This window comes from Haematobia irritans, chromosome 3 (assembly GCF_050003625.1).
Source record: "Haematobia irritans isolate KBUSLIRL chromosome 3, ASM5000362v1, whole genome shotgun sequence".
Taxonomy (NCBI): Eukaryota; Metazoa; Arthropoda; class Insecta; order Diptera; family Muscidae; genus Haematobia; species Haematobia irritans.
In genome coordinates, this window is record NC_134399.1 from 132597082 (window position 1) to 132609131 (window position 12050).

The 12050-nt window shown below is 33.3% G+C and overlaps 1 protein-coding gene across 1 annotated transcript in view; it reads left to right on the forward strand.

Annotated features, from left to right (window-relative positions):
- The window catches only part of LOC142228008 (putative cytochrome P450 313a4), a 37902-nt gene extending 26063 nt beyond the window's left edge, over positions 1-11839 (forward strand). The window contains exons 4-8 of the mRNA XM_075298276.1: positions 1811-1880; positions 10443-10575; positions 10680-10832; positions 10901-11336; positions 11419-11839. Of these exons, the coding sequence (XP_075154391.1) occupies positions 1811-1880; positions 10443-10575; positions 10680-10832; positions 10901-11336; positions 11419-11588 (962 nt within the window). The 3' untranslated portion in view covers positions 11589-11839. The remainder of the gene's footprint in view (positions 1-1810; positions 1881-10442; positions 10576-10679; positions 10833-10900; positions 11337-11418) is intronic.
- The last annotated feature ends 211 nt before the right edge of the window (positions 11840-12050 follow it).

Below are 12050 nucleotides of genomic sequence, written 5' to 3' on the forward strand. Positions count from 1 at the left end.
AAAATTTTGACGACATTTTTAATGGAAGTAAAATTGTGACAAAATTTTCTATAGAAATAAAGTTTTGACAAAATGTTCTATAGAACTCAAATTTTGACAAAAATTTTCTATAGAAATTAAATTTCCACAAAATTTTCTATAGAAATTAAATTTTGACAAAATTATCTACAAAAAAAAATTTTTGACAATATTTTCTGTAGAACTACAATGTTGACAACATTGTCTGAAAAATAAAATGTTGACAAAATTTTCTACAGAAATAACATTTTGACAAAATTTTCTATAGAAATAAAATTTTGACAAAATTTCTTATAGAAATAAAATTTTGACGACATTTTTAATGGAAGTAAAATTGTGACAACATTTTCTATAGAAATAAAGTTTTGACAAAATGTTCTATAGAACTAAAATTTCGACAAAAATTTTCTATAGAAATTAAATTTTGACAAAATTTTCTATAGAAATTAAATTTTGACAAAATTATCTACAAAAAAAAATTGACAAAATTTTCTATAGAACTACAATGTTGACAAAATTTTCTACAGAAATAAAATTTTGACAAAATTTTCTACAGAAATAAAATTTTGACAAAATTTTCTACAGAAATAAAATTTTGACAAAATTTTCTATAAAATAAAAATTTGACAAAATTTTCTACAGAAATAACATTTTCACAAAATTTTCTATAAAATATAATTTTGACAAAAATTTCAATAGAAATACAATTTTGACAAAATTTTCTGTAATAATACAATTTTGCCAAATTTTGTACAGAAATAAACTTAAAAAAAACTTGGTATAGATACAAAATTATGTAAAAATTTTGTATAGGAAGAAAATTTTTTCAATAATTTATATAGAAACAAAATATTGCGAAAACTTTCTATAGAAATAAAATTTTGACAAAATTTTCTATAGAAATAAAATTTTGACAAAATTTTCTATAGAAATAAAATTTTGACAAAATTTGCTAAGAAATAAAATTGTGACAAAATTTTCTATAGAAATAAAATTTTGACAAAATTTTCTATAGAAATAAAATATTGACAAAATTTTCTATAGTAATAAAATTTTGACAAAATTTTCTATAGAAATAAAATTTTGACAAAATTTTCTATAGAAATAAAATGTCGACAAAATTATCTACAAAAATAGAATTTTTACAAAATTTTCTATAGAAATTAATTTTTTACAAAATTTTCTATAGAAATTATAATTTCGACAAAATTTTCTATAGAAATTAAATTTTGAAAAAAATGTTCTACAGAAATAACATTTTGACAAAATTTTCTATAAAATAAAATATAGAAATAAATAAAAATAAAAATTTGGCAAAATTTTTTATCGAAGTAAAATATTGGAAAATTTTCAACTATTAAATGATATAAATTCAATTTGGAAAAATGGTCCGCTGGTACGAATTTTGGTCTAATTTTGGACGATTTGAGACATTTAATCGTCCAAAATTTAAATGTTCACGTTAAACCGCGAAATTCAGTATTTGCTCCAAAAGAACTTCATCGGAGGTGGGGAAAAAAAATGGATGGACAATCCCGGGATGCTCTTAAAACGAAATGTTTGTGGAACAATTTTCATTTTTTTTTGTTGGTGGGTGCTTATAGTTGACATTTCGTATTCGGTGGCTCAATAGAATTCAACGTCATTAAATGTTTCTCGTTTCAACAACGCATTGGGCTAATATCAATATTCACACAAAATGAGTTAATTGTTTTTCTGTATATGTTTCAACACAAATTCAAAAATTTCAAACCACTTATTGTATTAAATAAATTTCATTTATTACATGTAGAGACAATAATTGGTAGAGATGCGGATAAAGCCAACATGGATATCACGGCATCTGCTAAGAAAATTTCCGAGTAAGTATTTAACATTGATGGATTTAGTGTTTGTACATACGAAGAGAATTTTATCCAAAAAAATTTACCTAAAGGTGGGTATTAAGTTTTGAGTTAAGCCGCTAAAATCGTAATTTTTTCACTAAAGTGAAAACTAAATCAGTAAAGAAAGGCATCAAATTATACATCTTTGTTGCAAATTTTATTATAATTTGATGGGGAATAGCATAAAGGCAATTTTCACAAAGTTTGTATATCTTAAAATGTATTTAGGAAACTGTTACGTTGGCTCAATTTAAATAACATATGTTAGTTCATTGTTCGTATTGTTCACAAATAGCTGATACGAAGTGTTATCATAGTCACGAAGAAGCATTTGTTCACCAAATTCCAATAGTATTTCATTGCGTGCATAATTATTCCAAAAATATAACAAATTGGGAAATTTCATTTCATCGACAGACGGGTTTAGTTGAAACCACAGAAGGTTACCTTGTGCTAAATTTGAGTAAGATCGGTTAATCAATGAGGCCACTATGGTCAAAAATAAGTTTATTAGGGACAAATTGTTTTTTTCAACCCTTTCACTACCGATGACCACGACAGATGACATTCGAAAACGACTCCAAACTCTCACTCCCCACTTAGTTTCGATTTATTTCTCGATGATGTTTTAAAGCAGAAGCTCTTATCTAAATAAGATATAAATATTTTCCATATTGCTGGGCCCTAAAATGTATTTTCATAACATTTCTTAACAATAAATAAAAAACACACAATTTTGAGACAATTTTTCTACTGTACGTCTCTAGTAAATCGATATTCATATAAAAACTATTTTTTCAGATTTTTTTTATTTTTTCCAACGGACATGGCTAGATCGACTCAGGGGTCGGCCCTGAGCAATATTGCCAAAGACACCATATGTCTATCTAGTCTTCTTCTGGGTGTTGCAAACATATGCATTAATTTATAATACCCTTTTCCACAGTGTGGCGCAGGGTATAACAAAGGAGCACATCGCATCTTCAATATTTAAATTTAGTAATTGCCCCTCTTTATTCCATGGCATACAATAAGGTGCAAATATAACATATAAAGACACAAGTGCTAATTTATAATTTTACTCAGCTTGGGTATGATTTTTTTTTTTTTTTGCAATTGTGAAATCATTTATTGAGAACGCGGACTAAATATCAACAAGTATATACGGCCGTAAGTTCGGCCATGCCGAATCTTATATACCCTCCACCATGGATTGCATAGAAACTTGTACTAAAGGCTGTCATCCACAATCGAATTACTTGGGTTGCGGTAACACTTGCCGATGGCAAGGCATCTTAAAACTTCTTAACACCGTCTTCTCAATTGTAAGTTAGTCCATACCCCCGTATTAAATAAAACAAGTAAGGAAAGTCTAAAGTCGGGCGGGGCCGACTATATTATACCCTTCACCACTTTGTAAGTCCACATTTTCGATACCATATCAAATCCGTCCAATGTGTTGGATGCTATATGAATCCATACACATATATTCTGTATATCTGAGCAGATCTGTACAGAGTTCTGCAATACTTATAGATTTTACATTTAAGTCGGCTAATGCGCTGAGGTGGAACACAATGTTAGTAAAAAAATATAGGAAACATTTAAATATGAACCAATTTTGAGGCAACTTTGCAAAAGTGTATTTATGATTTATCGGTCGAAAGATGTGTAATAGAGTAATAGGAAAATTTGAGTCATTTTGATAAGTTTTCGACTTAGCAGTGGCGATTTTATAAGGAAAATTTAGGTATTTCGGCCAGTTTTGTCTAAATAGGAAAAACATATATATGGCATCTATATCGAAATCTGAACCGATTGCAATCAAATTGCACATGCATAGTTACTATGTTGAATCTACTCCCTGAGCAAAATTTCACGTAAATCGGATAACAACTTTGACCTCTGTGGTCATATGACGGAAAATCGAGCGAAAGATATATATGGGAACTATATCAAAATCTGAACCGATTTCAACCAAAATAAACACGCATATGCAGAACCTTAATTCTACTGCTTGTGCAAAGTTTCAAGTTCAATTCTACTCCCTCTGCAAAATTTCACGTAAATCAGAGTAGCACTTTTGCCTCTGTGGGCATATTAGACCAAATCGGGCGAATGATATATATGGGAGCTATACCTAAAGCTGAACCGACTTCAACTAAATTTTGAACAATTAACGATACTATAAAACGTACTCCTTGTGCAAAATCAATCAAGCAACTCAGGGCAAAACTCTGGCTTTTGAGGCCATATAAATCCAAATCGTACGAAAGATATATATGGGAGCTATATCTAAATCGGAACCGATTTTAACCAAATTAAGCACACTTAACGATACTATTAAACATACTCCTTGTACAAAATTATAATCAAATCAGGGCAAAACTCTGGCTTTTGAAGCCTTATAAGCCAAAATCGGACGAAAGATATATAGGGGAGCTATATCTAAATCTGAACCAATTTCAACTAAATTTGGCACAATTAACGATACCATTAAACGTACTCGTTGTGCAAAATTTGAAGCAAATCAGGGCAAAACTCTCGCTTTTGGCGCCATATAAGCCCAAATCAGACGAAAGATATATATGGGAGCTATATATAAATGTGAACCGATTTAGCTGATATTTGGCAGTTTATACGGGACAGACAAAACATTCAGATGTACAAAATTTGAAGAACGTCGGTTCATAAATACGTGAATTATGATCAAATCGGTGATAACTATATATGGCAGCTATATCTAAATCTGAACCGATTTTTTCCAAAATCAATAGCGATTGTCTTCTACCCGATGAAAGACGTTATGTCAAATTTGAGGACGATCGGACTTAAACTGCGACCTGTACTTTGTGCACAAAATTACATATACAGACAGACGGACGGACAGACAGACAGACGGACATCGCTAAATCGACTCAGAATTTAATTCTAAGCCGATCGGTATACTAAGAGATGGGTCTATGACCACTATTTCTTGGCGTTACATACAACTGCACAAACTTATTATACCCTGTAGCACAGTAGTGGTGAAGGGTATAAAAAGGCCGATTAAATACGTATATAATTCAGTTTGATAAAATCTATATATATAAAATTCAAATTATGTTTGTTTATTTGTTTGTTTGTTTGTTTGTTTATTTGTATGTTCCGGGTTGGCGCGAAAACGGCTGAACCGATTTACTTGAATCTTTCAGAGATCGTGGGGGGCACTCATGTGGTGAAAATAGGGTACCTCATTTTTTGACACCTGGTCGCGGAGGGGGACCTCCCCTTTGTCGGACTTTTTGAAATTTGGACCAAAGTTGACCGATTTGCTTGAAATTTTCATTGAAGGTTGGGGTTGGCATCTAGACAAAGATCCGCTACTTTATATTTCGATATTTGTGGCGGAGGGGGGCCTCCCCTTTGTTCGACTTTTTTTAAAGTACAGTGAAAAAACTAAAATTCTCTAAATTATCTGAGATTTACAGAGAACATGTGATGAGGTTATGGAATTAATATGGGGTACCCGACGATTTCATATGTGGATGGGGAGGGGGACCTCCCCCTTGCTCTACTTTTTGAAACTTGGAACAAAATTATGCGATTTGCTTGAAATTTTCATTGAATGTTGGGGTTGGCATCTAGACAAAAATCCGCTACATTATTTTTCGATATTTGGTCGGGGAGGGGGACCACCCCTTTGCCCGACTTTTTTTTAAAGTACAGTGAAAACAAAACTAAACTCCCCCGACTGAAATTTTACGGAAAAAATGGGTGAGGTTATGAAATTTATATCAGGTTCCTGATTTTTTAATAAAAATAAAAGGGCATAGGGAGACATCCGCTTCACCCTCAAAAAAAATCATTTCTTTAACATATGTTCCAAACATATTTTGCAGGAAGCACATATATTATTGGATACTGCCGAAATATTAATATGTTTGTTTTATGTGGACATATTATATGTTTGGAAGCATTTTGAGCCCAAAAATATTATATGCTTGAAAGAATTTTCCCCAAAGAAGATTGTGATCATTCCCTCACATAATTTTCACTTCCACGAAATTTTTAGTTCTTGGCACCTTTTTCTGTAATACAAATAATGTTGAAGAAATTATTCAATTTTATATTTTTTTTTTTAATTTTACCTTTCGCCTGGGCGGAGAATCGAACCGAGGCCCATACAGTTTGTAAGCCAACACACTATCCACTGGGCTATGTAGTATTTATAGTCACCAGTAGACAATTATCGTTACAAGTTACATTTATATAGCATACTTTGCAGCGCCCACGAGCCCATGCAAACATAACATTATTTAAAAGAAACATACACTTGTTGCCCACGTGGAGCAGTGGTTAGCATGCCTGCCTTGCATGCAAAGGGTCGTGGGTTCAATTCCTGCTCCGACCGAACCAATTTTTTTTTGCAATTTAGACATTTATACTATATTAAATTTTTATAATGAAACTTCGAAATGTGGGTTATTAAAAATGTACAGTCCCCACATACATAAAATTCTCCTCTCAAGGCGAAAACACATGCTGTTTTTTTCAAATCTCTATGCTCTTGGTTCCGAATGTCTATTCTCTTTACTCCGAATACTCATTCTAATATTCAAATTAAATAATATTTAGACTTAAGCATATAAAATTTTTGGCCTTATCATAAAGCAGTTTTCCGAAACAACATACAACCATTTCACAGAAATTGTAAACATATATATGTTTGCTCGAAATTTGTAAATTTATATATGTTTACATTCACACATATTATTTTTATGAACTATTCATACCCCAAACATAATATATTTTAACATATTAACATATGTGTCCCAAACATTTAGTGTTAGTTTAGGAACATTACATGTTGGCACTTAAATATATTGTGTTTAAAAATTGTGCCCGAAACACATTTTGTTTATATCGGAACATATGAAAAACATTTTTTTCTAACAGTGTTCTCTTAAGTACATGCAGAGAAACAATTAAACTTTACCGAGTTACTTGAAATTTACAGAGCACTTTGGAGAGATCGTAACCTCCGTCAACCGTAATAGTTGATACCTGATTTTGTGATATTTGGACGGAAGAGAGGCCGCCCCTTTAGGCTTATAATTTGCTTGACATTTTCTGGGACGCTTATAATTTGCTTGACATTTTCTGGGACGTTTACAAAAGATACGCTTTTCGACATTTGGTCGGGGAGGAGGCCCTCCTCTAAAACTGCAAAACAAATTTAAGTTTTCTTGAAATTTACAAAAGCAGTGGGGGAAGGTTATGAACGAAGAGGCAACCTTCCTTGCCCCACACTTGAAGGAAAGTTTCAAGAATTTTCAGGGAAGGTTAGTGGTGCTATTCACTACGGTGTTTGTCGATATTGTATCGGGGAAAGTGACGTCCCTTTAAAACAATAGAGCAAAATTTAAACATCGCCGATTTACTTGAAATTTACAGGGAACGTGGGAGGAGGTGATTAAATTTATACATGATTTTTAAATTAGTATATGATTTTTCGATATCTGGTTAGGGAAGGGGAAAATTGAAATAAACTTTGTCGATTTACTTCGATAGAATTTATAGGAACCATTGAGTAGTTGCGAAATTAATATAGGGTACGTGATAGTCCGATATCAGGTCGGAGTGGAGCGAAGGTGGGGGAGGGTTCCCTTTTGTCCGTTTTTTTTTTCTTAAATTGAAAGTAGAGGGTTGTCCGAAAATGGGAACTCGGTACATAATTTTTGATTTTTGCACAGGCTTCTGCCAGACTTCTTTTTAGTAAAGAGTGGGTTCCCTTTTGTCCGTTTTTTTTTTTCTTAAGTTGAAAGTAGAGGGTTGTCCGTAAATGGGAACTCGGTACATAATTTTATGATTTTTGCACAGGCTTCTGCCAGACTTCTTTTTAGTAAAGAACTTAAATTTACATGAAATTGGCAGCCAACGTATAGGGTGCATCATTTTCCAACATTTTAGCAAATGTTAATGTGGTAAAATTTTTTACTACTTTTGCTTTTTCCGATTTATTGGATGGGACACAGTAATTCTTTGTATGTTATAACAGAGTGCTTAATTTTCAGATATGTTGAGGAGAAGGATACCTTTCCTTGACAAACCACACTTAAAATTCACAAGAAATATACAAGATTGTCCAACTACTTGAATACAGAACATTATTAAAAAAATTTGGAGGAAAGGGCACACCCTCTCCCGCCGTATTTGTACCTATAAACGAAAAATCAAGTAGTCCGTTTTGTTTAAAAGAATTGAAATCTTTTCGAATTTGTATTCAGCACGAAGGATATAGTTGACTAAGTTAACGCAAAATGTTCCTCCAAATACGCTTCGGAAGGCGCAGCGAAGCGGGCCGGGTTACGCTAGTTTTCTATAGAAATAAAATCTTGACAAAATTTGATATGGTAATAAAATTTTGAAAAAATTTTTTTATAGTAATAAAATTTTGACGAAATTTTCTATAGAAATAAGATGAGGCTCCGGAGGTCAAATCTGGGTATTGGTTTATATGGGGGCTGTATATAATTATGGACCGATGTGAACCAATTTTTGTATGGTTGTTAAAGACCATAACTAACGTCATGTACCAAATTTCAACAGAATCGGATGAATTTTGCTCATCCATAAGGCTCCGGAGGTCAAATATGGGTATCGGTTTATATGGGGGCTATATATAATTATGGACCGATATGGACCAATTTTTGCATGGTTGTTAGATACCATATTCTAACACCACGTACCAAATTTTAAACGAATCGGATGAATTTTGCTCATCCATGAGGCTCCGGAGGTCAAATATGGGTATCGGTTTATATGGGGGCTACATAGAATTATGGACCGAGATGGACCAATTTTTGCATGGGTGTTAGAGACCATATACTAACGTCATGTACCATATTTCAACAGAATCGGATGAATTTTGCTCATCCATGAGGCTCCGGAGGTCAAATCTGGGTATCGGTTTATATTGGGGCTGTATAGATTAAGGACCGAGATGGACCAATTTTGCATGGGTGTAAGATACCATATACTAACACCTCGTATCAAATTTCAACCGGATCGGGTGAATTTTGCTCTTCCAAGGGGTTCCGGAGGTCATATCTGGAGATCGGTTTTTATGGGGGCTATATATAATTATGGACCAATTTCGACCAATTTTTGCATGGGTATTTGAGGCCATATATTAACACCACGTATCTAATTTCATCTGAATCAGATGAATTTTGGTCGTCCATGAGGCTCCGGAGGTCAAATCTGGGTATCAGTTTATATGGTGGCTGTATATAATTATGGACCGATGTGAACCAATTTTTGCATGGTTGTTAGATACCATATACAAACGTCATGTACCAAATTTCAACCGAATCGGATGAATTTTGCTCATCCATGAGGCTCCGGAGGTCAAATCTGGGTATCGGTTTATATGGGGGCTATATATAATTATGGACCGAGATGGACCAATTTTGCATGGGTATTTGAGGCCATATATTAACACCACGTATCAAATTTCATCTGAATCAGATGAATTATGGTCGTCCAAGAGGTTCCGGAGATCGAATCTGGTGATCGGTTTATATGGGGGCTATATATAATTATGGACCATTTTCGACCAATTTTTGCATGGGTATTTGGGGCCATATATTAACACCACGTATCAAATTTCATCAGAATCAGATGAATTTTGGTTGTCCAAGAGGTTCCGGAGGTCAAATCTGGTGATCGGTTTACATGGGGGCTATATATAATTATCCGGATCGGATGAATTTTTCTCCTCCAAGAGGCTCCGCAAACCAAATCTGAGCGTCGGTTGATATGGGGGCTATACGTGAAAGTGGTCTGATATGGCCCATTTGCAATACCACCCGACCTACATCAATAACAACTACGTGTGCCAAGTTTCAAGTCGATAGCTTGTTTCGTTCGGAATTTAGCGTGATTTCAACAGACGGACGGGCATGCTCAGATCGACTCAGAATTTCACCACGACCCAGAATATATATACTTTATGGGGTCTTAGAGAAATATTTCAATGTGTTACAAACGGAATGACAAAGTTAATATACCCCTCATCCTATGGTGGAGGATATAAAAACATTGAAGCGGGTTCACTTTCATGTAAACCAGAAGTAAATGTTCGTTTATAAATACAACTTCACTCCTCGTACTCATGCGAATAAAAATTTATAGGATTTAGATATCATGTGAAAGGGTTTATTTTGTCTCACACGATTAGACGAAATGTTTAAGATTACACTAAAATTCAAGCACAAATGGTTCGTATACATCTAGCATACGATGTAGAAACTTTAAATTTACCATTTGAATCTATCTGCTTGGGAGAGTATCTGTCATTAAATCTATTTGAAATTCTATAAATTTTTTAACAACCCGCTACGACGAAGAGTTTGCAAAGTAAACTTTTGTCTTTGATTCATTGTGGTGGATATTTAATATTCGGCCCGGCCGAATTTAATCTTAGGAAACTTTTAATGAACCATTTTTGTTTTTTTTGTAAATGTACATCTGTGTTTTCTTCTTGGACAGTGCATTGGAATACTCTTCGGAATTTACCAGCAATTTTATTTATTTACTACGAATTTCACGAGTATTGGCGCAAACGACGATATACAAAGAATGTTGGGCCTTCCTAGAGTATTTGAACGGCTATTTGATGGAGGTAAGTACAATGATTTATAAAAAAAAAAAATTGAATATATTTCTATCTGATTGGCTTTGTTTTGTTTTTTTTTTTTGATAAAAAAATTTTTTATGAAATTTCAGAGCATTCACCATTACAAAGAACGTCGTGGAAGAGATCCCAGTTTCGTGAATAATATACCAAATATTTTGTTACAAACCATAGATGGAGCCATAAAAGAAAAAAAACTCAGCGAAAATGAAGGGTTGGGAGTGCTACGACATTGTTTATTTGGTGTAGGTTGAATAACGTTCCGAGATATTTTCAAAATTCTCCTAATTTTTTCGATGATTTTATTTTGTAGGCCTTCGAAACGAGCTCATCCACCACTTATAATATTTTACTTTTACTAGCAATGCATCCGGAGATCCAGCAACAAGCCTATGAGGAAATTTGTGAAGTATTTCCCGATGATGACGAAGGAGACTTTATGGTGACCTATGATCACTTAAATAAATTTCCATACCTGGGGATGATTGCAAATGAGGCCATGCGACTTTGGCCAGTGATACCACAAGTAGGTCGCAAGGTAGAAGGTGGAAACCTGAAACTTAGTAGTGGTGTTACATTGCCCGAAGGTCTTAATATTATGCTCGACATCTACAACCTCCACCATAACAAAGAGATATGGGGTGATGATGCGGATAAATTTAATCCAGATCATTTTTTGCCCGGCAATAATGAGACGAGACATCCTTATGCTTTTTTACCATTTACAAAAGGCAATCGTTTTTGCATAGGTAAATGCGATTTAAAGTAAACCACCACTATTCTAATGGGAAATAATTGATTTTCTATTTTGTGTGTATGTGTGTGTTTTAGGAATGAAATATGCCGAAATTAATATTAAGGTCACATTGGCCAGATTACTGAAGCGCTATAAATTTTCCACCACAGCAAAACTGGAAGATATCCATTTTGAAAATCATGTTGTATTACAATTACTGAATCATCCAGTTGTGACAGTACAGAGAAGAGGAAGAAAAACTTAAGACCCTTTAAGTAAAATAAATCGAAATAATTCATTCTTGTGATCTGTCTTGTCGACTCTTTTGTTCCAAGGACGATAATGAAAACATAAACTGTGAAACTCAAATCTCATCGCATTAGTCCCCAAACGAGAATTTATATACGATTATATTTCATTATTATATTTAAGACTTTTATTTATTAAATAATATGTAAACTAATGATAATTTCCATAGCCAAATACAATAACCTTCATCTATATACATATATAAAATTCAAAGTACGAGGGCGGTTCGGAAACTTCTTAGCCTATCAACGAAAGAGAAGTTTTTCAAAAATATTTTTATTTTTCAATATAATCTCCTGAAACTTCAATACACTTAGTCCAACGCTTTTCTAGCAAAAGACACATCCGCAATTTTTTTACAATGGAAAAAAAATTAGAAATGCGTGCTGTCATTAAATATTTACATACAAAAGGTTTA